Here is a 26,330-nt window from a genome sequence, read left to right on the forward strand (position 1 = left end):
TGTGAAATATCTGAAATGTAAAATTCTAGGGCAACCATTTAGGCCCTGTCAAGAACTGGTGAGGAGGCCCCAGGCACAGCTCCGACAGCTCCATCACAGAGGAGATGCTACGCTTGGCCTTTAACAAGGAACAGGGTTGCGTTATGTGCGTAGGAGTCTGTGGAAAGACTCAACCTGAAAATGAAGCTTTTGCCAGCAGCACAATAGAAACGAGTATCCCAGAAAGTGATTATCTGTAAAATTGGTATGTAAAACTACATAAATTAGAGGTAAATACAAAACTATGCCTCTAGCACATCTTGAACAATTCAGATCTGAAGCAGTGGGGGCCATGGTGGGGCTGGCACAGGCAGGCGAACGGATGGTGTCATGCTGGCGAGGCGGTGGTGGCTAACTTAGGAGACTGGCTGCACAGAGTTGCAATCCGATCCTCGCTGGGGGGAGAAAGGGTTTACAGACATGGGGCAGAAAGACCAAGGGGACAGGCTGAGAGACCCTGAGGCCAGCCCCAACAGCCCTTGCCGTGCAAGTGGGGACAGTGTGCACATCAAGGACAGCACGACAACCACCCACCGCGAACACTGACAATGGAGGCCACACAAGGAAATGAGGAATCCAAGGACCAGTAACACTGCACGGTTTTCAAGTACTTCCCCATAAATGACATGTCACTGCAGAGGCCAGCATGTACCCCCTGCACCAGGGAGCACAGCACACGCCCTGGCAGGAGCAGGGCTGTCCTGCCCCCAGTTGGGGGGCAAGGCGGCACAGGGGGGAGCGGGTACATCCACAGAGGGACAGTCTATAGAATAACCAGCCTAAGTGACAACGTGGCAACCCCCTGCATGGTTCTGAACCGGACACCCTGGCCTTGAGGAACACCCCTGGGACCATCAGGCAGAGCTGAATGAGGTCCGAAGAAGAGACAGCAGCAGTGGCCCTGACTGATAGCTGTACCACAGCCATCAGTGTGTCCTGTCCCACAGATAACACACACACATCGAGGTGTTCAGGGAGGATAGCGTATCGCTTTGGTAATGGACTCTTTCATGGTTCGGGAAAAAGCAGTAATTTGTACCATACTTGCAACTGTTTGGTAACCTGGTGATGGTTTCAAATAAGAAAAACGAGAAAGATTATGCTTAAAGATTGGTAAAGGGGATCCCTGGGTGGCTCGGCGGTTTAGCACCTGCCTTTGGCCCAGGGTATGATCCTGGAGTCCCGGGATCAGGTTCCACATTGGGCTCCTGGCACGGGGCCTGCTTCTCCCTCTGCCTGTGACTCTGCACCCCCTCCCCCCGTGTCTATCATAAATAAATAAAATCTTCAAAAAAAAAAAAAAAAAGATTGGTAAAATGCTAAAAGATGAGTAAAAGAAAGAAATGACTCTGAAAGCAAAAATTCAGACATTAACTACCAATCACACATTAAGGTAAGTATTCTTTTTGAGAAATTAAAAAATAATCCAAAAGTGTAAACTTTTGGCAAAAGAGTATCTTTAAATGTGTATTAATAACAAATGATTTACGTATACCAACAAACTGATCCTAAGGTTGGATGGGAGGAGAGGACCCAGAACAGCCAACCCAACACCAAAGGACAAGAGCTGAGCTGGAGGACCGCTAGTGCCCGACTCACGTCAGTGCTGAGGAATCAAATCCATGTGGCACCGGCAAAAGAATCGAACGGGGAGAGAGCACCCAGAAACCCACATAAACTACATATATGGGTCTTTAACAAAGGAACAAAGGCAGTACAACTGAGCAAAGATCACCTTTTCAACAACTGGTTGTCCACATGCGAAAAACTAAATCTAGACAGACACACCTGCACAGAAATTAAAATGGGGGGCCCCTGGGTGGCTCAGTAGCTTAAGCATCTGCCTTGGGCTCAGGTTATGATCCTGGGGTCCTGGTATCGAGCCCCACGTCAGGCCCCTTCTGAGCAGGGAGTCTGCTTCTCCCTCTGCCCCCTTCCCCTGGCTCATGCTCTCTCATTCTATTTAAAAATCTTTAAAAAAAATTAAAATGAGCACAGACCCAAGTGTAAACTATAAAACTCCTAGAACATCGGAGAAAATCTAGATGACCCTGAATATGGCAAGGACTTTAGATACATCACCAAAGGCACAATCTATGGAAGAAATAATTGATAAGCTGGACTTCATTAAAATTAAAAACTTGTGTTCTGGGAAAACAGTGTTAGGAGAATGAGAAGACAAGCCACAGACTGGAAGAAAATGGTGGGAAAAGAAACATCTGATAAAGGACTGCTTTCAAAATATACAAAAAGTGCCCTTGAGATTTAATAATAAGAAAACAGCCCAATTTAAAAAAAGGGCAAAAGGGACGACTGGGTGGCTCAGTGGGTTAAGCGTCTGCTTTCGACTCAGGGCATGATTCCGGGTCCTGGGATCGAGTCCTGCACTGGGCTCCTTGCAGAGAGTCTGCTTCTCCCTCTGCCTGTGTCTCTCTGCCTCTGTGTGTCTCTCATAAATAAATAAATAAAATCTTAAAAAGGTGGGGGGGGGCAAAAAGTCTGGACATGTCACCAAAGAAGATAGAGAGATGGCAAATACACACATGAAAATATCCTCTGTGTCATTATCAAACTGCAAATTAAAGCAAAAATGAGATTACCACTCTACCACTGTTAAAATGGTGGAAGTTTAAAACACTGGCAACACCACACGCAGCAAGGATGTGGAGCAACAGGCGCTCTCTTTCCTTGCTGCCGGGAGTGCAAAGTGGTACAGCAGACACAGAAGACAGCGTGGTGGATTCTCACCAAACTAAACGTGCCTTTACCACACACACAATCCAGCAATCACATCCCTTGGTACGGACTCAAAGGAGTTGAAAACTTACATCCACACAAAAGCTACATAAGAACAATGACAGTGACTGTATTCATAATTGTCAAAACTCAGAAGGAGCCAACATGCCCATCACTTGGTGAGCAGATAAACTGTGGTCCAGGCAGACAGTGGAATGTTGCTCAACGCTATGAAGAAACCAGCTCTAAAGCTGTGAAAAGACAGAGGAAACCCAGGTGCATCTCACTAAATTGAGGAAGCCACTGTGAAAAGGCTATGGACTGTCTGAGTCCAACACCATGACACTCAGAAAAGGCAATTATTGTAAACTAGAAAAATTCTCTTAAATCCTGATATCTGGGGGGGGGGGGGGTGTGTCAAATGTGGAATGTTTCCTATTTACTATTTATTATTTACTATTTACTATTAAATGTTTACAACACGACTAAACCACCTTCTAACAGAGATCAATGGTTATGCCATAAACAAATCCAAGTCAGTCAACCAAAACTTCATGAAATATAAACTGCTATAAACTTTATAAACAGATAAAAAAAAATCATGTTTCACAACCTTGATAAATTAAGTAACTCAAATTTCAGTGAAGGAACAGACTGTCACATTTTAAATTTTATAGCGCTTCTACAAAATTGGGAGCTAATATATATGTTTATAGGAATTGTTCCTACAACTTTTTTCTTCTGCCTACATTTGTTAGGTTTTGTATTTCACCAATATCTTTTTTTTTTTTTTTAAGATTTTATTTACTTATTCATGAGAGACACACAGAGAAAGGCAGACACACAGGCAGAGGGAGAAGCAAGCTCCATGCAAGTAGCCTGATGTGGGACTCAATCCCAGGACTCCAGCATCACGCCCTGAGCCAAAGGCAGATGCTTAACTGCTGAACCACCCAGGTGTCCCACCAATATCTTTTAAGAACAAAAATTATTTTCAATTGAAAAAATTTCTAAGTATTAATATAGTTATCCTCATTATATGTGGATTTTACATTTGGAACCTCAAATCTGTATTTGTGGAGTTTTTGCAGTCACTTGCAGAAACACATAGCAGTGGCAAACCAGAGCCTCCAAATGCGTGCCCTTTCCCAGAAGACGTCTGCCTTCATTCAATATATACTGTAAGAAAGTTTCCTTTCTACGGTCTGTTTAGTATTATTATTTATTTTTTTACATTTTTATGCTTTTTGTTGGTGACTCTGTAGTTTCCAATGCCCCAGCATGGACTGTGGTGCTGCGGCGCCCCCCAGGGAAGAGGCCATGTTGTGCTGTATGGAGAAAGCACGAGTTATGATGGCTTCATTCAGCCCCCAGGTATGCACAGCTGGCCCGGAGGCCAGTGTGAAGGAGGCAAGAATAGATTCTAACAGAGGTACACATAAAACAAGGTTTTACAGAGCCCTACAAATGTAGATATTGATCAGTTGATTAAAATGTGACCAGGGCTTGCAGGAACCCAGCCCTGTGTTTCCTCTGAGAGCAATGGCTCAGTGTTCTAGAATTTGGGGTCTGTGGCTACTCTGTAGAACAGAAGTACCACGAGTAATGAGAATTGACTATACTACTGTAATTGGAAATTTATTTTCATATAATGATTCTTTCCTATGATTGATTTTGATCCAGAATCATGGAATTTTAAGTTTGGTTATAGCTTTGCTTATAGCTATGGTTTGTTATAAATAATATATGTTTATAATAAGATAATTTTCTGGATCATACTTTCTCATCTGTATATTAGACTACATGAACTTTAAAATATATATACCTTTATTAATTGTTTTAAAGACTGAATTAGGTTTAAACACCAGTGGCCAAGAAAATAACATGGATCTGAAATACTTCAATTTAACATTAACAACTATTTGTCCCTATTAGGGACAAATTAGGTTAGTTTTGTGGGTCAGAACAGTGTAAGGCCAGTGGGGACCTGGAGGGTCTGTGGGTCTGGTGGATCCATATCATCCCACTGCTCCAGGGGCAGCAGCAAGGGGGGTGCGGCCTCTGGGGTACATGGCTGGCATAGAAACATGGGTGTGTGTGTGCCCTAATCAGAGGCTAGTGAGGTCACAGCCACAGGATGGGGGGAATGGAACACAGGGGAGCTAAGTCTCTGCACCACTGTGGTTGGGGCTTAAAAATCAAAACCAAGAAATCAGACTGAGATTGTGGTGAAGCTTGTCACAGGGCCAAACCCCTCTCTTCTCACTCCCCCCAGACTGGTGGCCAAGTGGGGGCTGAGCACGTGCATGTGGGAGTCACAATGCCCTGGGAACACCCACACACAGAAGGCACTGCCACTGCTGCTCACGCTAACTTACCTAACAAAGGTGCGTGTCAATTTTGGCCACGTAGTTTCTGTGGAGAAACAGACTGGACTCCCTATGTAGTAAGGTGTGAAAACACTTGGGGACACTGACAAAGGGAAAACCCTTCCTATGCTGTCTGTAAGCCTCACTGCCTAGAAGCAAGCCACTCTGAGGGCTCTGAACGGTGAGGGGAGGGCGATGGGAGGGAGACACCCATCCCTCTGACGGAACCTGCCATCAGAACTGCACCAAGACACTCATGGACACCACTGTGTGGGAGAATCACACTCTACAGCCAGTGTCCAAACAAGGTGCATTGACCAGGAAACAAAACAGCAGTGGCAGAGAGCTTATTTTCCCCTAACGCTGTCCAAATGACCACAACCTTTCCATTTCATAGTATGATGCAAAAATATCAAATTCCTTCCATGTCACAGCCAGTTATTTGTCAATTCAATGGTGAGTTCTCAGGAAAAAAAGCAAACTAGATGTTTCTTGGGATGAAAATGGGGGGGGGGGGTCAGTTTTTAGCATGAAAAACTAAGGCAGTGACACCACCACCTACCAATAAACTTCTGACACTTGAAACACTCCTCCAGCCACTCTGGGGTCACGATGTGCTTCACCACAGAGATAGCCGTCAGGAACTTCACCGTGCGCGTCACTTTGCTGGCGATGAGGTGTGTGCATTTCTGCGCGGACTCGGCAACCTCGCCCCCGAGAATGTAGAGCTTCTAAAGGCAGGAGCACAGAGCAGAGATGAGCGCAGGGGTACGGGCCACCCGACAGCGCACAGACGGCACAATGGTGCTGACGGTGCACGTGTTTGTAATAAAGTCCACACAAACCCCGATAAAAAGAGCACTTCTCCGTCAGACACCACATCCCTAACAGATAAAGTGCCCCAGAACCAGGCAGCACATCTCATGAAAGGTGTGAATGTGCCCAAGCTTATAGCTGAAACGGGTGCTGATGAAGCACAGTGACATACAGTCTCTGGTTTCACAGACTCCTAGCAGAGATGTGATGAGAAGACACGAACAAGTGAACAAGAGGTCAGTGACTACACCCAATTGTAAAAGTAAAAAAATTAAAAATTGCACTAAACTTACAACAGCATTTGTAACTGTTTCTTTTCCTTTAAAAAACCGAAAGCACAACATACAAATCAAACACGATGCAGGCCGACTTGAAACCGCAATCCTCGCCCCACCCTGCCCATGGGAAGCTGCTGTTCCAGGACGCGTCTGTAAGGTCGCGTTCCCACCTAGTATCCAAGCACACACGAACCCAACTCCCCCAGAGCCCTCCACGCTGTGGCCTGTGGCTTCAGTGGGAGACGCAGAGTGGCAGGCATACCCCCTACGCTGGGGGTTCTAGGATGATGGCGCGCAAGCAGGCTTGCATGTTCACGTGACTATAAATATGGGTCTTGCTCTAATCACCAGTCATATTTTCTATTAAAGTGTCTAAGTATAAAACTAACTATAAAAAGCACAGAACAAGCTGAAGACTCATTAACAATTTCATGACCACTTGTTATTGTAAGAAATACAACTACTTTATAAACATACGCTGTAAAGACTGTGGTAAAAGGGTATTCCTGATTAAATGTTATTTTAATAAACTGCTATCCTAAAGCAAATAAACACAGAAAAGCACAAAGCTAAAGACCCTCAGAGAAAGCAGAATATAATTTTACCTTAATATATTGTTGGACTTGGACAGGCTCAAACCCCGTGAAAAGCACAAAAGGAGTCAATTCTGGTGTTAACTTTTTAGTGGGAGGTGGCAGATCTTCGATTCTATAAAATAAATAGAACAGAAAGGTGACTTTACTTAGAATAAAAATGTTCTTTAGCCAACAAGGGATTTTAATAGTTTTAACAACTGTCCAGAGCTTTAACCATGTGGGGATTTTTCTGTAAAGGAAAATGAGTGGTACCTGTCTTTTCTTCCCACCATTTACACAGTCACCCCTTTTACCCAGCCAGCGTCCCGGGAGCTGCAGCCGAGTCTCACACGCCCTTTACTCACCCCCATCTTACACCAAAAGGCTCAAAACAAGCCATCTGACTTAAGCACACATTTTAAATTCAATCACTCAGTCTTTACATATCCTTAAAATTTTCAATTCCACTGAGCTTACATTTGAAATCATCCAGGTAAAATAATTTTTTAAGGTTTATTTGATTTGATTTTGAGCATCCAACTCTTGATTTCAGCTCAAGTCTTGATCCTGAGGCCATGAGATCACGTCTCAGGTCAGACTGTGCACCGGGCACAGAATCTGCTTAAGATTCTCCCTCTCCCTCTGCCCATCCCACACTGCTCACGCTCTCTCTCTTAAAAATTTATAAAGTCACACAATTAGGATGCTACTGAATACTTCTGTAATTCACAGACTGTAATGTGGGGTGGAAGGAGTATGATGCAGAGCAGCGGAGAGACGAGAAGGTTGTGACTGCACAGGGCAGCCCAAGCAGGTAAACTGTGGTTTGCCAAGTCCAGCTCAGAAATAAGGGCTTTTCCAGACTCATGGATGAAGAAGAAAACTCCCTAGTTCAACCTGTATCTGCTGTGCCTTACTAATCACATAAGGCAGGACTTCATTACTGACCCGTACTGGCCAACCAGGTTTTTAGCAGGTGAGACCAGTGTACCACATATGTCCTTCCAAAGGGGTCTTGGCCCCTGCCCACCTGAGTCACAGGGCGTGCCCGGAGGGCACAGTCCCATACACACTGGCACAGCCAGCCCACCCAGGCCTCCCACCTGCTCTGCTACAGCAGCTATACTTTAACTGAGGTTCTGATAAAGTTTTGCTTTAAAAAATAAAATTAAAAAAAATGAAAAGATTCTTTTTTTCTTTAATAAAAAAAATACTTGTCTACCCACCTTTATATCCCAATCACAACAAAGTTGTGAAGCAATAAACAAATCCAATTTATTGTGAAATGTTCAGAAATTTCCCCAGTTGTGACCAGTTTCTAAAACAGCCCTGTAAACAATAACCAAGCACAAGAGACGTATGGGACCATTCATACCTGGCTCTTTTGGAAGAAGGCTGGATGTTGGTCACTTCATTCTGTTTCAGTTTGGGAGGTAGTCTCATACTCTGTAATTAAAATATCACTCACTTTAATCACTCTCACAAGTAACACGGGAGCTTCCAAGAGATTTATGTGTCACATAACCAACCCCTCTCCTACATTAATTCATGCTCTCCACTGCATCAAAACCAGCATTAGCCCAGAAGAGTGACAAGGAAGTCTCCATCCAGGAGCAGGAGGGCTTTCCAGAACCTCTGTGTACCTCTCAGCCTGCCTTCCAGGCTCCCCAAGCCTCCCGGTCCTCAGATGCCCTGAGGAGGTCTCCGTCTCCCCCACCCCCCCATGCTGCACATGCAGTCCTCCACCTTCAATACTGCATGGCAGTTTTTACTTCCAACATGTCTTGTGTCCCACTTTGGAATTTGGAAAACATTCTCACTGCAGTTACATTCCCTGGAAAACGACTACTCCTCAAGCAGAAATCCTGCCTATAGCGGTTCACACTGGGCAGATGAGCAACACTGCTGAGCGCAGGACCAGGTGCCGCAGGGTAGCTTTCCCAGAACTGCTTCCAGAGACACTGTGTCTATTTTACTGTGTGAAACCACTACCTATCTTATTAACTGACCATAACACTTTCTAAACACAGCTGCTGTATATAGAAGACCACAACAGAAGGCAGCACATCTACAGAAAACACCTGGGACCTCCTCGCCCAGTCACACATGGGACCAGGCTCTACTTTCTCTCACTGCCACTGTGACAAGGAGACCACCCTCAGCTCTCTGCAGCCAGCAAGCACTCGCAAGTGTCCATACCACGACGTGTCAGCAACAAGAAACCCAGAGCTCTGTAATTGCTGACACAGAGCCACAGAGAAAGAGGGGTCTGGGAAGGGAAGAACTCATGACCACGCTCCCAGCCTCACCTTAAAAGCCACTCAACATTTCTTTCCTCCAAAGGAATTAGGAGAATATTGGCTTTTGCTGATGTGTCAGGGCTGGTCATGTTTTATTAAAATCATAATTATGAGTTTAAGCAAAGAAAAACAAACCCATGTGAGCACATGATCATGAGCATGAAGGAAAGAGACTGTGATGATCATCAGCGGCTTCCAGGTTAGATCTGGAAAACAGCCGGGCAAGCCCTCAATCAGAGCACAGGCTGAGACGCTACTAGGGAATCCTGACAGGAGCCCTTTCCTCAGTTGGTGTTTAGGGGACACAAACCCTCAATCTCCTCTGTAGCTCTCAGGGATGCACTGAACATCAGTGGGCACGTGATACAGAAGTCCATTACTGAAACAACCCAGGTGGGTACATATGGTAACACGCACGAAGCCCTACTACCACCAACAACGAAACCATAGCTGCCCTCATGGTGGCAGGAGCGTCAGCAGTGACCGTGAGCAGGAGACATGTTCTACAGTGTGACATTACTGAGCTGTGACACGGAAACACACCAGAAAATACAATGCACGTGCCACCATCAGAGATGGCCCCCAGCTACACAGCATCCGCTGGCACTCACACCTGCTCCTAGTCCTGAATCAGAGACCTCCCCCAACCTGGCCAGGCCAACCTCATCTCCTCTGCAGCCCAGAATGAGTCGGAGCTGCTAGGGCTGCTTTCAGGGCTCCCAGCCCGCACAGGTGACAGAGACAAGGTGGGCACTTGTCCTACTTCCTCCTCCACTCTCTGCTCTGAAGCCAACCGAGCTTCTCTGTGTGTAAGTACCTACGAGGGACAATACCATCAACTGAGGGGGGAAAGACCCAAGGTGTGCTAAACACTTTATGAGAAGCGAGAAGATACAACTTCATTTGTTATGCTGACAAGTTGAAGAGTTTTTAACTGACAAATACAAATCTATACCCACTGCGTGTTTCTAAGATGTGACGGCCTAAGCGACTGGGCCAAAGACTCAACCTACCATCAGCAACTCTGCCGACACCTTCAGTGGGACTCTCCAAGCATCTAGAGAGAGAAACAAGTTATTTTTACAACAACATACTGTTGAATTGGAAAAGCCTGTTTGTGAAACCCTTTTCTGGGGTTAGCCTTCAACACATAGGTGGCCTCATGGGCACTTATCAAGGATGCATATAAAGACTGTGCTGATGCTTCCAGTACAACGGCAGGTGAGGGAGTGCAGCAAGCAGCTCTGGAGCTGTGCTCAGGGAGTTCAGTACCCAGCATCCTCTAGACGAGGAGCATAGTGACAGGGGCCTAAAGCAAAGCTGTTCCATGGCCCAATCTGGGGGCCACCGGCCATGTCTGGGAGCCACAATCCCCTGTGGCAACAGGAGCCCAGCATGAAGGACACAGCACGTCCCTCCCCCCGCCCCCCCCCCCACAACAGCCGAACTAAATGCTTCGGGGAAGGACAATGAGTCTTTGCAATGCTTTCATTTCAAAACCGAAGGCAGATGGGCACATATGTCCCAGGGAGGGAGATTATGGCTCAAAATGAAGAACTTTCTCATGATTAAAGCCATCCAAAAATCCAGCTGAATGAGCTTTTAAAAAGCAAGCATATGAAAGCAAAGCCTGAATGATCATTTCCTTGGGTGCGTTCAGTTAAGCATGTGCAGCAGAACCAAGTGCTGTAACGGACCCCAGGAGCAGGAGGCCACACAGTCCAGGAGCAGCAGCAGGCACGCACATGTTTGCCCAAGGTCCAGCAAGGGCAAGGGGAGGAGTTGGGGTGCTCACTTACAAAGGAAGGAGAGAAAGCAGGGCACATTCCATGGGGTGGGGGTGTTTTGGAGAAGCCCAAGCTGGCTGAAGAGATAACAGTGCTCCCCCCAGCTGTAAGCATCTACTATAAAGGTGAACAAGCACAGCAAACCAGAAGGAACCCCTGCGCAGGGTGGAGTGGAGGGGGGGTGAGGAGACAGGCAATGATGTCAATTACAAACAATGGGAAAGCTAGTGCCGCGACCATGCCTCAGGTCAGAAAGAAGCGGAAGGAGCATGTGTAACCCTCTTCGTCTGACAGCCCGTGAAACTCCACTTACCCAGAAGATTTAAAACCAGATGCTGCGTCGGGGCAAATGGCTCCTGCAGATTGAACGCCGTGTAGCGGCCGTAGTGCACCTGCCTCAGCGCCTCGAAGTTCCCCAGGAGGATGTCGCCAAGCCACTGGGCATTCACACAGGGTATCCTCCACTCCTTGGCTTTTTCATACTTTAAACCAATTGGTCTTTTTTTTTTTAAAGAAAAAAGATTTTTTTTTAAATGTTAGACTTGTCTATTGTTCAAAATAATGTTTATTTTCAACAACATAGAAATACCAGGGGTATCTTAGCACAGGTGATGATAACCTCCAGCTGGTCATTTCAGGACACGTCCCAGGGCTCCTGCTGGGTCACCAGGTCATCCACTACTTCAAAAGGTTTACCTTATTCCCACTACCTAATTAGTTCTCATCTCCCTAATTCATCTAATTTCCTTCCAGTGTTTTATAGACACTTCTGCTATCACTGCCCTTGTTCTAACAAACATCGATTTGCAAACTCCCAGCAACGCCAGGCTGTGCTCAGAAACGCAAGAAGGCAGTTCGCCATGGGAATCCCAGAGCCGCACTTACTCTTTGCAGATGAGCACCGTGTTGCTGCGGCACAGGTAGCCTGTGTACTTGGCGCCCGCCAGGCAAGCCATTAGCTTCAGGTCGTCTCTGTCACTGTCGACAAATCCAGTCACAGAAATAATCTAAGCACAAAGAGAGCAAATAAGGCCAAAACGCAGCAGTGATCTAACCCGCAAACACCTCCTTCTCTGGGCCTGCTTTATGCGCATGTATTTTCAGCCTCCGCTGGACATTTCTGCACAGAGGCCGTAACGCCACTCCGACGAGCGTCAAAATCGGCACTTTGTGGTAAACAGGGTTCATGCGGAGCCATCAGAGGGAGAGCTGGGAATCAGGACACCAACTATGGGAACGCCTCTCTTGTGTTAACAGGACACCATTCAGATCATTCTAACAAAACTGTTTTACTAAGCACGTAAACACTCAGCCAGTTCTTCATTCTCACTGATGCCAATTTTGAGAATGTCTGAGTGAGAACCTACAACTATGAATCAGGTCCTGCCTGCAGGGGCCACTCCCGGTGCAAGGCGCCTGCTTTACTTTTGGATTTTAAGTAGTGTTACAGATTTGAGAGACGTGGTTAAATTCTGCTCCACAGGAAACTGCCGGTTTGAAGGAACACAGGAAGTGAGGTACTGGCGCCACTCGGGCCCTCTGGAGCCGGGGCCAGGCGGAGTGCACCGGGACCGGTACCCTGGGGCCCACGTGGGAGACAAAGGCAGTGTGGGGCCACTTTGAGGGAGGAGGAGAATGAGCACGAAGCAGAGGGGTGTCCCTTACGTGCTGGGAGCATGGCTTTCCTCCGGGGGGGAATGCCACCGGGAAATGCAGGGCACGGTGAGGCGGCACCAGTTTCTTCTTCTTCAAGACCGTGTTCAGCCAGTGCGCAGTGACACATCTCTTCCTCTCCCTGATCGCCTACCAAACACAAAATCACAGGTTTGCTGTGCCGGGGTGTTTGCAGCTGCAGGATTAAATACCCAGTTGTCAGGCTGTATAACTACAGTGACACCTTTACAGAAGCCCCATGGGGATCACGTGACACAGAGCACCCGATTTACCTAAGTGACAACACAGGAGCAGGCTGACTTCCACACAACTATGAATGTGGCCACCTACACACCAATAGCCTGTGACAGGGACCAAAGCAACATTTTACAATGGCCTCCAAAATAACTTCAATTGTGGCATGAGAAGTCTATGATCACCAAATTAACATTTCCCTTCAGAACACAGAAGCCCCAATGAGAACAAGTTCGGAAAAAATATAATTACCCACTTAAAAATTAACCACAGAGAGAAAAAAAAAACCGTCACGAGCATGGCCACATTTTTAGTTAGAAAGGGGATCCAGTATATGGTTACCGTGTTTAAGAGGAGTTTGTGGGAGGCCATTCACCACACACCTACTGACCGCGGTCTATCCACTAATAACCACATTGTCAGGAAAGGAGAAGAGATGGCACTTCAGGGGATGGACAAGGGGACCGTGCCCCAGGGGGCGTTACAGACGTTCAGTCCAGCCCTGCGTACATAGCCCCACAATAGTGGGAAATCCTGCAACCGCCCCCCATTCAGTCAGTGCAGCTTTGAAGCAAGCCAAAGGCCTGTGTCCTTTCCTTAACACTACCAGGGGTGTCCTGAACTTTCTCCATCCACAAACATATCCGTCCCACCAAAGACTGATGAAAATTACTAAGAAGGCACTTCCCTACTTTTAGAGGTAGAAAAAAGTTCCTCTCCAGACACCGGTCTCTAGAATCCTTAGACGGTCTGTGAAAAGGGACACTGCTGCAGTAGCAGCTGAGGCCACGCTACTCACCTGTGCATACATACTGCTGACCTGACTCTCACACAGAAGGTGTGTACACCGGCTTGAGAATGTAGGGTCCACAGCACCGCCATGCATCTGGATTATCTGGACACACACAAGACCCAAAGTCGTAATCAACTTCATGGACTCAGGAGAACAGGGAATTATTATTTCAGATTAGACTGCTATCAAACAAGTCCACTGTTTATTTTTTACAGTGTATTTCACCAAAGTGTAATATGTGTATATGTTGGTTGTATTTACCAGGTTTTCTACCCAGCACCATGAAATAAAAATGAACTCCAGCACTCATTTAATCTGAATTTCCAGAAGGAAAGAGATGAGAAACACAATGTTCTCTTTCTGAAACTGGGTTTTCTCCACCTGGCACTGCTGATGTCTTAGACCACCTGAAGCTGTGCTGTGAACTGGCCGCGCTGCTGACTGTACCCATTGGACACCAACAACACCCACCCCCCCAACGTGTGACAACTAGAACCATCCTCACACATGGCCAAACATGCCCTGGCAGGCAGAGCAACCCTGGTTAAGGGCCCTTATTAAAAAGAAAGAAGAAAAAGCAGTATGAAGTTAGTGACTACTAAGAAGGGGCATTTCATGGTGATCATGAGCGGGGGGAGGGCCTGCCCCAGGTCTGACCATGGGCATTGCGTGCAGGCCAGCGCTGCTGAGAGTCCAAACAACTGTGCACCACAAGAGAGAGACCTGCACTATGATAAAATTTCTGCCCGCAAAACCATCCTGCTTCATTCATTTTTTATATTCAGTTATTATAGCAGTTCGTCTACAGTTTCATAAGGCGTGACAGAAACACCCACTTCCCACTCCACTGGTTCTCGCTCCCCAGCAGAAGCCACACCGCGCTCCTGCCATGTCTTCTGGAAATCACTAATGTAGCCAACCTGCTCCGCATCTCCTGACCTCCTACCGCCTGGAACACTCCTGCCCCCAGCCTTCCTCATCTGGCCACATCACCATTCTCGTTGGAGTGAGTCTCTGGGATTTAATTCCCCGAAGCTCGGACACTGGGTCGACCACTGTACGCGCCCCTCCCCAAGGCTAGTCCAGGGCCAAACTCCCTCCCTCCCGCCTCTTCTTCCCTTCCTGAGTATCTCTAGGTCACTCTCAAACTGCCCAAAGAAGGACATCGTGGTGGTTAAAACACTGCCCACAAATCCTCAGGTGCACCTCCCTTCAGAGCTGAGCCCAGGCCCCTCGCCTGGGAACCTGCTGGCCCAACAGACTATGATGGAGTGACTACGTGCGGCTTCTAAGACAGTCATGAGACACGCGGTGGCTCCCTCCTTGCTCTGCCTTAGGTCCCGCACCCTGGGAGAACCCAGGGCTACCCCAGGCCTAGGGAGGGGCCTGTGCAATGAAGCCTAGAGGCCCCCTCCACCCACTGACAGCACCTCAGCAGAGAGCCTGAACCCAGACACCCTGTGGCACCACCGGCCGTGTCTCCCACCTATGAGGGAACAGCAAGGTGACAGGCGTTGCTGCTCCAAGTCACTAAGGTGCAGCAGATGGTATGTCACCGATCAGTATGTCATCGATCAAGCACACTGAGAGGCCTGGCAGCACCCTCTCTACCTTGTGCTGCCCCTGGAGACCGCTCTTCCTGCTCCAGCTGAGGCTGGCTCCTCCCCACACTCACTTTCATATCTGTCTGGCACCTCCCTCCACTCTCGGCCTAACACTTCCCTTCCTGTCTCTGCACAGAGGGAGAGCTGATGGTGGAAGTCCGAGGACACCGCCCTTTCCAGCGCCATGCGTCACACAGACTGGACATGCCATTTTCGGCCAGCGTCACTTTTCCTGAGAACTCTGAAGACACCACTTGATTACTTCCAGCTGCCCATGAGGCACCTGACTCATGACACCCTCCTGGCCCCAAGCTCTGAGGCCCCTGGCCCGAGACTGGCCCTCGTGCTGCGTTCAGCCAAAGGATGATATTCTGTCTTACAGCTCTCCTTGTACCGGCCATCCTGCCTCCTCATACCCTGGACAGATGGCTATTTCTCCAACTGATACACAGTTTTCTCAATCTTGTACATTCATCAACGTCCCGTGTCTTACCGAATGCTTGGCACAGAGCAGGGTTTGAACAACAGGAACACTCAGAGGGAAGCACATTCAAAGTATACTGGAAACATACTTAAACTCATTTTTTCTTTTAAATTTGAGTCTGTTTTGATTTGTGACACTGAAGAGCAAAGTATTTTTTTCTCCTTTTCTTTAAAGGCCACCATACAAAATAAGCAATACAAGGACTACAGTTCACAACTAGAGACCTTCCCAGCTGGAGTCTCTAAGATTTTCCAGCACTTGCCTTTAGAGACAGAAATGATGAAGGCACATGGAAGCTGACGGTTCCTATTCCAGGGCACCAAAATCCTGGTCTTACTCTTACGTCCCCAGTTACATACAAATAGCTTGTACCCCTTTGAATCTGAACTGAAAAAATCTGAAGAATGATAAAGTCCAACATTTCCCCTTACAGCTAAACCAATAATGAAGCCCAAAAAAGTGGTTTGCCTAAGGTCACAGAGAATATGAATAAGAATGCCTGTAATACGGACGTCTGGGTGGCTCAGCGGTTGAAAGTCTGCCCTGGGTTCAGGGCATGATCCCGGGGTCCTGGGATCAAGTCCCACATCGGGCTCCCCACAGGGATCCTGCTTCTCCCTCTGCCTGTGTCTCTGCCTCTCTGTGTCTCTCATGAATAAATAAAATCTTATAAAACAGAATGCCCATAATACTTTCAAAACACAGATGTGCATGTGTCAGGGCAGCCAAGTGAATGAAGCTCAGGTTATATTCGGAGAGGAGAGTCTTCAGGACAAAGTTTACTTCTTTAAGCACGACTCACCCTTTTCCAGGTGGCCAGCAGCTGCTTATCAGACATCTGCTCTGGATAATCCGCAATCGCAAACACACATCCCAGTAAGAAGCCTTCTTCTGGAACTGGCACAAATTATACAAGAAAAGTAAAACCCCATGAATATGCGGACGTGCACAAAAACTAAAGTGTTCATTCTGCTGAGTTTAATCTGAATCTATGAAGTGAATCACTCTTGACCAGGACACATCCACCAGCAGCCTGAGTACTACACTGGAAAGACTGCTATGAATACATTAGCTGTACTGTCTATATTCACAACTAAAAATGAAACCAACAGAGTTAACGTCTGTGTCAGCCCTCGGGACAACTCTCCTCCTGGAGGACACTGACATGCACTTCGAGGGGGATGCCGTCCCCAGCTGCAGAGACCATACACCTCCTCCATAACCAAGTCCTTCATTGGGTGCAAGATTCTGATGTGAATCCTCACCCCATGCTCAAACCCGCTCTCTCAGCATTTAAAGAAGTACGAGACTTTCAGGAAAGGCAGATAAATTCCACACAACTCACTTTCTACTGCGGGGTCGTGTCCGAAGAGCTGGTGCTGTGGTTGCTGTGGGGCCTGCAGGGGTGGCTGGGGCTGGTGCTGCTGCGGAGGCTGCTGAAGGGGCTGCTGCAGAGGCTGGTGCTGGGGCTGTGGGGGCTGTGCCTGGTGTGGCAGGGCCTGGGGTGTCTGGCTCTGCACGTGCTGCTGCTGCTGCTGCTGCAGACGCTGGAGCTGTTGTTGCTGCAGTAGGCTGTGCTGCTGGAGCTGTGCCAGCTGCTGCTGCTGGAGCTGGTGCTGCTGGAGCTGGTGCAGCTGCTGCTGTAGGGCGTGCTGCTGCTGTGGCTGCAGGGGCTGCAGGGGCTGCTGGGGCCGGTGCAGGGGCTGCTGGGGGAAGGGCAGCGGCTGTGGGGGGAAGGGGTGTGGCTGCTGCTGAGGGTAAGGCTGCTGGGAGATCTGCGGCTGCGGCTGGAGCTGCAGGAGCTGCTGGGTGGGAAGGTGCAGCACTGGATGCGGTGGCGGTGGGGGCGGTGGTGGCTGTGGTGGCTGCTGTGGCAGGTGTGGCTCCGGAGCCACCTTCACCTGGCTGAACAGCACTGCGTTGGCATTCGCGTGGCCCTGCTGGCTGTGATTCACCTGCTGCTCTAGGTTTTTTGTAGGTGCAGAAAGGGACTGTAAGATCTAGAAAACAAAGATTAGGCAAAATCATCAGCAATCATTACTGAAATGTACTAACGTTCCCTTAATTGAGAGAATATGAGCATCTCCCACATTCCCTTAATGTTTAAAGAAATAGGAAGCACCAAACAGCAAGCTTCAAAAACAATACAGCATTTTATATTTACGAAAGCATCACCAACTTCAATAATGTGAATTCCTATTTTGAGACCACCAAAACTTGAAAAGAAGTAAAATAGAATAAGCTCATGACTTAGTACAAACATCACATGGCTGATGTGTTTTCTAGAGCACAGTGACAGGGCTGCCCCAGAAAAGGTGAGAAAAAACAAAAGCATCCTACTTACTCCCGGGGCCTTGAGTGGGAGTCCGGGCACCGCCGTGCGATGTGAAGTGCACAGGGCCTCACCAGGACCCTTTCCCCATCTGCAACATTCCACAGACTTCTCCTAACCCAAGGATGCTCTGGGGAATGGCAAGCAGGAGCCTAACCTCGGCTCCTTCCCAACAATGAAAGCTACCCAATGAGAGGCAACAAGAATTCTTGACTACTACCCAAGTGAAAGCACCCGACACGGACAGCACGTAACCCCACCAGAGCACCCGGCCCCTCCTCATCTGTGGTCAGCAAGCCCTGGGCACTGGCATGCTCTGTCAACAGGGGACAGAAAAGACACCAACAGCAGGTTTGCTTAAATGGTAAACGTTCCTCCAACTGGAAAATCATCCGTGTAGCAGGCATATCAGCCTTCCTCAAAAAGGACGTGGGGCTCTTTAGGTGGCAAAAGTGTTTCAAGCTAGAGAGAAACCCAGCTAGCAGACTGTTTCCCTTCTAGCTCATTCTGCTTCACAAGGACGAGTACTCCAAGAGCTCTGTACAAGCTGAGGGGTGGGAGGGAGTCAGGAGATGCCAGAGCCCCAGATGGTAGGTTATTTTCTTATCCTGTACGGTGCTGAATAAAACAACAACGAGGAATTTCTACAAGGAATTTCTTCGCAATATGCTCAGAGCAAAAAGGAGAAACCATTTTCTCATGGTTGAGAGAACTGTAACAATCAAATAGATTTTACTAAAACTCAATAAATATAACTTAATCCTATTAAAGGCACACTTGGCCATTTACATAAAACTCTAGAAACTCAATTTTAATATAAGGCACAGCTATAAGAAGATCTCAAACATGATCTTAAAATATCTCTTCCATCCAAGTAGACTCCAAAATGGAAAGGTTTTATAATTTGCAAAGGTAACACAGACTCCAGATTTAGTGATGAAACAATGGGGCCTGAAACTGAAGTGGGTCAAACACCAGCGCTCAGTACAGCTGTCCGTGCAAACACCTCATAGGTAGGACCTCTTTATCTCTGTAAGTTCTCCTCATTCTTCAAAAACTCCTCAGTGGAGCTCTAAACAGAAAAGAAACTTTTTAAACAAATATGTAAATAATAGGGCAACAATTTCTTCTCTATGCTTACAAGCATTTAAAAAATACCCTGTAAAGAGGAGGTAGATTGACCTCAGCACACACCACACCCAGATGGCAGGACACCAATCAAAGCCTCACACCTCCACACAATCACACGTGGGGCAGGGTGGCGAGCACCTGCTTGTATTTCTGTGGATCAAGCATGAGCCTGTACACACAGTGCAGGTCAGTAACAGGGGCTGCTTCTGGAGTGGAAACAGGAGTTAGGGGTGGGAGGGACTCTATCACTTTACAGTAGGGACCATTTGAATGGTACATACTTTTACTCTCAGAAAAAACCACCCATGTCCTGTCTGCCACAATGAACAGGGTGGAACCAGTCGTTTGCCCCGGGGCTCTTGCCCCTGCATCCCCACACCCAGATCAAAGGGGGGGCTCTGGTAGGTCTGAGGGACCCTCATGTACGCTCCACAGCCTGGAGCCCAAGGCTAGTCCTCTCAGCTCCCATCTCAGAATGGCCAGGACGACTCTGCAGGGGGCCTGGAGGGCAGGGGCACCTTCTGTGTGGTGATCACAACCTGAGAAGCTGGGGAAAGCCAGGCTGTGAGCACAGGGCAACTGGGAGCAGATGGAGGTCAGGACAAAAGCACTGGCCTGAGTGAGATGGACAATGGCCTGGAAAGTCGGGCACCTGGCGGGCCACCCAGTGAAGTGACTCTCAGGACACCACCTGGACTCATCAGCCGGCTTTTCAACCCTCTGATCTGTGGCTGAACATGTTAGTCCCGAGGAATCAAAGAAAGAAAATTCTTAGCTGCTTAATCACGTAATTTGCCATTAAGTCTGAATTTTTCCTTCATATAATACTATGATAATCTTTAAATTACTTATATATTGAGTGGCCCAATACATAAAGAACTACAATACAAACATGGCTCCAAACCACTAAAAATCTGCAATTTAAACAGATTGATGGTTAGCTATGTTCTTCTCCCAACCCCTGATCTAATTTTAAACTAAATCTGTCTTCTATTTGTAACATTTCAAAAATTCATTTTCTTCACATCTGGCAGCAAAACGTCCCATGTTCTTACACTGTGGAAAAACTCTCCGAAAATCTCTTCACAGCTGCTCCCCCTAGTGCTGGGCCCGGCCGTCGTAGGGGGGTTGGGGGGTGGGGGCTTCCTGCCTCGCAGCACCCTGTGGGCAGCACCTGGGGTGGGGGCGTCAAGCCGGGGCTCAAGCCTCTCCTGCAGGGTGCGTCCCTCTCCCTGGTGTGATCATGTCTTTCCACCTCTCGCAACATTATTCCATATCCAAATGCGAATTTAGGAAGCGTGAGATTCAAGTTGACATCACAGAGTACGGTGGCAAAGGCCAGCAGGGATCCCAGAACTGTCCACAGAGCCCACGGATGAAGAGCAGGGAGCACGTCTGTCCATCCAGTCTGAACGCTCATTCCTGATCCCTCAACTCCAGGAGGCATGAGGGCTCCCAAGGCTCCCCATGGACTCAACACTCTGGCCCACTGAAGTCTCAAGCCTACCGGGAGGCAGGTCCCCGTGGGCACACTTCACCTGTCTGCCTACACAGGACAGGTGTGCCTGCATAGCCCAGCGTCTCCCCCTGTGACCTCCCCATCACTCCCTGGTTTCTGACAGGCTGCCCCCCAGCTACCTTCTCCCGATCGCCTCAAACCCCTGGCTTTCCAGTGCTTTCTGCCTATCACCTCCACCCCGACAGCCCCCTGGTACAGGGACACAGCTCACGGCTCTACCACCCCTCTGCCCCGTCAGGGGTGCTGCCGCCCATGGGCACCCACCGCGCTCTCTCCGCCTCCTGTCTCCTCCTCTCACCTCCGGGGACCCCACGTGAGCACGGGCACCACCTGGCCCTGCCACACTCTGACCACCTCATTTCAGGGACCTTCTCTTCACCCCGAGCCCCTCACTCCGTCACCTGCCAGTGTCCTCCACATCAACTCAATGACCTCCCGGGCCCAGCAAGTCAAGAGCAAATGATGGCACAGGGGTCGTAAGTACATAAGGAGCGAGCCCGTTGAAGGCACCTCACTACAAAAGAATTTGCTGCTCGGCCACCAAGCACTTCATCATTCAGACTGCAAAATAACTGGCTGGCTCCTCCACTTCTTGAGAAATGCCAGAAGTCCCATTTTTATAGAGAATCTCATGATTTTGGTAAATAAATTCAAAAAATTGTTTGGACCAAACTAAAGGTGTCAGGAAGAGGGTGGCGTCAGTTGTGGTGTGCAACCCTGCTCTCCCTCAACCTTTATCTCCAAAGCCAGCACGCCTCCAAAACTGCTAATCCAACTACGTCAGGCTCTGGCCACCTCTGCCTTCCTTCTGTCTGTTCATCATCTTTCCCACCCCTCCACCACCTGCCGACCTGGTCAGTTCCACCTTCCTCTTCACAACTTTCCAGGTTATGGTCGCAAACCTAAACCAGGTCCTACCCAGATCCAACAATTCGGTCTTCCCAGGATCTGTGTATCAACTATTCCAGAATCTTCCATTCTCTCCATATCCAATTTCCTCTCTCTTCTCTGACACCATACACACATTACCTCATCCCATCTTATTTTTCATCCTTCGGATATCTGAGGAATGGGCTTTCTTTTCTTGGACCTTATTCTGAACGACACAACCTTCCAGTGTCTCAAGAACCACGTACTAGCAGTTACTCACTGCTAAGTCGAGGGAGGGAGGAGAGGAAGAAAACAGTATTTTTAACACGCCATCTGTAATCAAGAAAGACTTTCTAAAACCACTACCACAGTCATACTCAACAATGACAATGTCACCTGCAGTAAGAAAGACATACTTGGTCACCCTTCCTAGAGCCCCAGAGACACACTCAGAAGGTGACCACTTTCCCTAAGGGAGAATGGTATGGGCCCCCGGGGACAGATCCCTACAAATGCCTCCAGCTCTCCCCGCTACCTCAAGTCTCATTATTCTTTCTTTCCCTACAACACAGGAAATCCATGCCTACTTCTAGGTCCTCACTGCCGCTGCCCCTTTTGTCTGGAACTCTCTCCCAGTCCTCCCCATGGGCCTTGTCATTCACACCCCCTCCTTCGTGAGGCCCTCCCTGATCACCTCTCCTAAATAGCCTCCTTCCTCCAACGGCTATTATATGACCCCTTAAGGACTGTCTTCAAAACACCCAGACCAGAAGCCCTTTTGTTCATATCTGTCTTGTCTTCCCCACCTGAAACGAGGGTGGAAGACTTGTCTTTCTTCTTTGCCACCTTGTCCCACAACCCACACAAATGTACACCAGGCCGATGTACCTTGACTACTTCCTTGTAGTCTTAAATTGAAAGACATCTACCAAAACTTTTACAGTCCATTCTGCATCAACAAGCTCCAGTCATAAAACTATCAGTTCAGATTCAGGCTTCTGTAATGAATAATTCATGTTTCATTATTCATCTACCATCAAGTTCATAATAAAGCAAGAAAGGAACACCTGGTCAACTTCACACCTCTCTGTGGCCACTGCTCATTTTAGGCTAAGTAAGAGTGGAAACCCTTCCTCCAGGGCGAGCACCCCTATCACTGGTACCCTGCTGGAATTTCAGAGACCATGAACTATACGCACGCACGCACACACACACACACAACTGTAAAACAAGTTCCCACACAAACACTGCTTGTAAGTTAAGTGTTCTGAAGAAGCAGAAAATACCAAACCATGTTGAAACAGACTGTAAAATCCAACTCCAACATCTGTTACTTAAATTTCTGTTCTTAAAGAGTGACTTACATGTGCTACATTTGACGGTCGGCTAATCTGCTGAATATCAGCATTATTAGTAATGTTTCTCAACGTCCGCACAGCAGGACTCCAAGCAGCGATCATTTCTGATCTTTCGGAACTTTGGAGGTTTTGTCCCGAAGCCATGAGGTTACCCCGGACCTCGGGAGGTAAGATGTTGCCTGGGACTGGCGGCACGTTGGCACATAAGTTAATTAACCCAGGCTCCTTTCCCGGGGGCAGTCTGCGTTTTGCTGAGGCCAACTGTGGGACTTCGGCAGGGGTCCAGTTTAAGTTCCTCTCTTGTTTCTCAGGTGATGAATCTGAAGAATCATCAAACATCAACTCCCCTTTAGATTTTTCAGTGTTTGATTTGGGTGAAAACTGCTGGTCCCCTGAAGGAGAGCCTTCTTGAGAACTGGCAGGGCTGGATTTTCCATCTGTACTACCCTCATTTTGGGAATCCTGTTCCTCATTCTCTACCTCCTCCTCCTCCTCTTCTTCTTCCTCCTCTTCCTCTTCATAAATAATCAGTCGAGGATGATAAAATGCTTCATCCTTTTTGGTTTTCTCAGATATGCAATCCAGGACCCAGTCAGGGGTAACAATTTTGATACTTGCTCTCTTTAACGCGCATTCGTATTTCTCCTACAAGTAAAGCATAAACACACACAAAGTTGTAAGTTTTATCAAAGTCCCTGAAAGTGTGTATTTAAAAACAGAACTTTAGGACAGGCATGCAGCTGAAATGTTTAGCACCTGTGACTGTCATTTCATACGCAGAAAAGCTTAAACTCCTTTCAGATGCAGGACTAGAGCCAAAACGAATCATGGATCTATGATCTCAGGAAGGCCTCATGCCTGCAATAGTAGTTGTAAAAGATTTTGTTTAAAATTAACTTTTACGAAGGTATTTTAGCAAAAAGTAGAACTACCAATCCCATGGGAACTGTCACCTAATCTAGTTTTTATTTATTGACAACCTGTACAAAGCTGGAACTGCGGCGCAGAGTTCCTCCAGGATATCAGACACAGTCAGGAAGGCTTTCCTAAGGAGGCGTCTAGACTACTGAGCTCACTTCACAGGGACATCTCAGACCTAATGAGGTTTACGATTTAGCTTCGGAGAGAGAGAAAACACTAAGGAAACTGCGATGCAAAGCCACCATTGAGTGATGTGTAATAAGCCTAGGGAAGGGCCCTAGCCCTGTGAGCTGTACCACGCACTCCAAGATGAGGCCTGGCGGGGGCGTCAGTGAGCAAAATGTAGTGAAGCACACACAGTGAGCACACAGAAAAGGTGTGCTCACGGGCAGGGGTGGTCCTGCAGGTAAGGGTGTAGACAGAACGATAATAATGGAAATAATAATGGAAATATGAAGCAAAGGTAATACGCAAATATTAGCTCTAAACAGTAGCTCTAAAATAAACGTAACTGTGGTTCACTTAACTAAAAATCTCACACCCCTGCTTCTAGAGCCTAGGCTGCCTGCAGTTCTCTAGCAAACACATAGTCCGGACCCTGCGCTATAATCCGTTTCCTGTGGAGGGGGCCCAAGGTGCCACTGCTGTTTATGGTTGGCTGCACAGGGGTGAAGGGGTGAAGGAGTGACAGTCTGCAGGGCTGCACCAGAGGGGCCGACACCGGAGGAGCTGAACAGAGGATCACTCTCAGTGTGGCATGGGCAATGGCAGCGCTGTGGAGTCAGGACCCGCCTCCTGAAAGGAGTGAGATCCACCCATGTCTAAGGGATTTCACTTTGTTACTTTTGAGAATATTCTACTTTAAACCTTTTTAAAACGTTAGTAAAACTTGGTCATGGGAAAGTACACGTGAATAACAAGTAAAGCAAAAAGAAAAATGGACATAAAATCATGATGACGTGATGAGAGGTCACCACAATCAACATTTTTAGTGTCCAGTTTTAATTATTTTTGTTATGAGCAGACACGTACATGTACATACATGTATATTAAGAGAAGCACCATGTTGTCACAGAGTAAAAATACTTTATAATGCATTTTTACTGACTGTATTACAACAACCTCCCACATCAATACGTATACTTGTACACAGGCACTTTTAACTTTTTAATGTACGTTTTCAAACAAAGCCAAAAGTGGGGACAGGTATGAGATACATCCCCAGCTCCAATAACTGGCGACTTCTGCAATCCTGCCTCCCCTGGCTCCTCTGCAATGTTGTTCATGCATCTCTAATGATAAACCTCCACCACTAGGGCATCCACGCTGGCTGTCAAGCCATCCCACACCCAGGGCTTACCCACTTGAACCCAAGTGCGCCACTCTGCTGCATAGCTGTACAATCAGGCAATCCTCTGGTGTCACGGATTACTGCTTAGTTATGTGTGGTGCCATTTATTCTAGTTGTTTCTAATGTTTATTTAGTGTTTTGCTACTCTGAGGAACTGAAGTTAAATGTCAACACATATATCCTAAATTGTTGTAGAAGAATTCCTAGGTTCCAGTATGAAAGTATGGAAAGCACTTTAAGGCTTCATTATCTATAACTACGTCCCCCTTCCAAGGCTATGCCACCAACTCTGTAGGACTGTGTTGATTCACCCACACCCCACTGCTTACCTACTTGAAACTACATTGTGTATAAACCATGATTTAAGTAACGCATTTTCTTATTAAGATACAAGTGTTTTTAAACTTAAATGTAAAAGCATGTGGGAACTCTTAAATGCTTAACTCAATAAAACTACTTATCAACCAGTAACATCTTTCATTAAGATATAAGCGTCTATAAACTTACGTGCAGAAACACATGAAGATGGCCGCACGCTTAACGCACTGACACTAAGCCACGCACCGGGTGAGGTGTGCAAGAGCTGAATTTCTGTGCACCCGAAACTAGCACAGCACTGTATGTTAACTAACGGGAATTAAAATAAAAATTTTTTATTTAAAAAATTTTTTTATTTTAAAAAATTTTTATTCCTTATTCTAAAAATCATTCTGAAATATTTAAGTAATAAATGTTAAATCAATCCTCCCACAGTAAACATAGATAAGTTTTTATAGCAGACTAGACACTTTTAATTTGACTACCTGCTTCAAAAGAGCCACAGAGCTGTCTTAGGAAAACATCAAGTCCAGATATATACCAAAATATTTATAAACTACATAAATAATGCAAAAATTCAAAATGATCCAATAACCTACATACAAAATAAGGTTTGGATATTATTTTCCAAGGTAAAAAGATGGTTGTTGAGATAAAATATGAAATATTTTAATTCTGTTAATAGCAAAAATAAAACCACTGCCATGAATAGCAGTTGCAGAGCATTTTAGACATCAAAGGGAAAATGCCACACTTAGTGCTGGGAGCCACCGCGGCAGCCCTGGGCTGTTGTCTGCACAGGGTGCTGGCACCGCACACACCACGAATGACCTACAGCAAA

General features: G+C 47.2%; 1 protein-coding gene across 6 annotated transcripts in view; it reads right to left on the reverse strand.

Moving 5' to 3' along the window:
* Positions 1-26,330, reverse strand: part of PAXIP1 (PAX interacting protein 1) — a 50,061-nt gene that overhangs the window by 3,634 nt on the left and 20,097 nt on the right. For 5 of the 6 annotated variants that reach the window (XM_049094791.1, XM_049094795.1, XM_049094793.1 and 2 more), the window contains 11 exons: positions 22,906-23,544; positions 17,035-17,689; positions 16,492-16,586; positions 13,608-13,703; positions 12,566-12,703; positions 11,786-11,907; positions 11,214-11,398; positions 10,127-10,170; positions 8,189-8,259; positions 6,844-6,946; positions 5,707-5,875 (listed from right to left, as the gene is read on the reverse strand). In XM_049094791.1, coding sequence (XP_048950748.1) covers positions 5,707-5,875; positions 6,844-6,946; positions 8,189-8,259; positions 10,127-10,170; positions 11,214-11,398; positions 11,786-11,907; positions 12,566-12,703; positions 13,608-13,703; positions 16,492-16,586; positions 17,035-17,689; positions 22,906-23,544 — 2,317 coding nt within the window. The remainder of the gene's footprint in view (positions 1-5,706; positions 5,876-6,843; positions 6,947-8,188; positions 8,260-10,126; positions 10,171-11,213; positions 11,399-11,785; positions 11,908-12,565; positions 12,704-13,607; positions 13,704-16,491; positions 16,587-17,034; positions 17,690-22,905; positions 23,545-26,330) is intronic. The other variant, XM_049094796.1, reaches the window with a different exon arrangement.

This window comes from Canis lupus, chromosome 16, assembly GCF_003254725.2.
Source record: "Canis lupus dingo isolate Sandy chromosome 16, ASM325472v2, whole genome shotgun sequence".
NCBI lineage: Eukaryota > Metazoa > Chordata > Mammalia > Carnivora > Canidae > Canis > Canis lupus.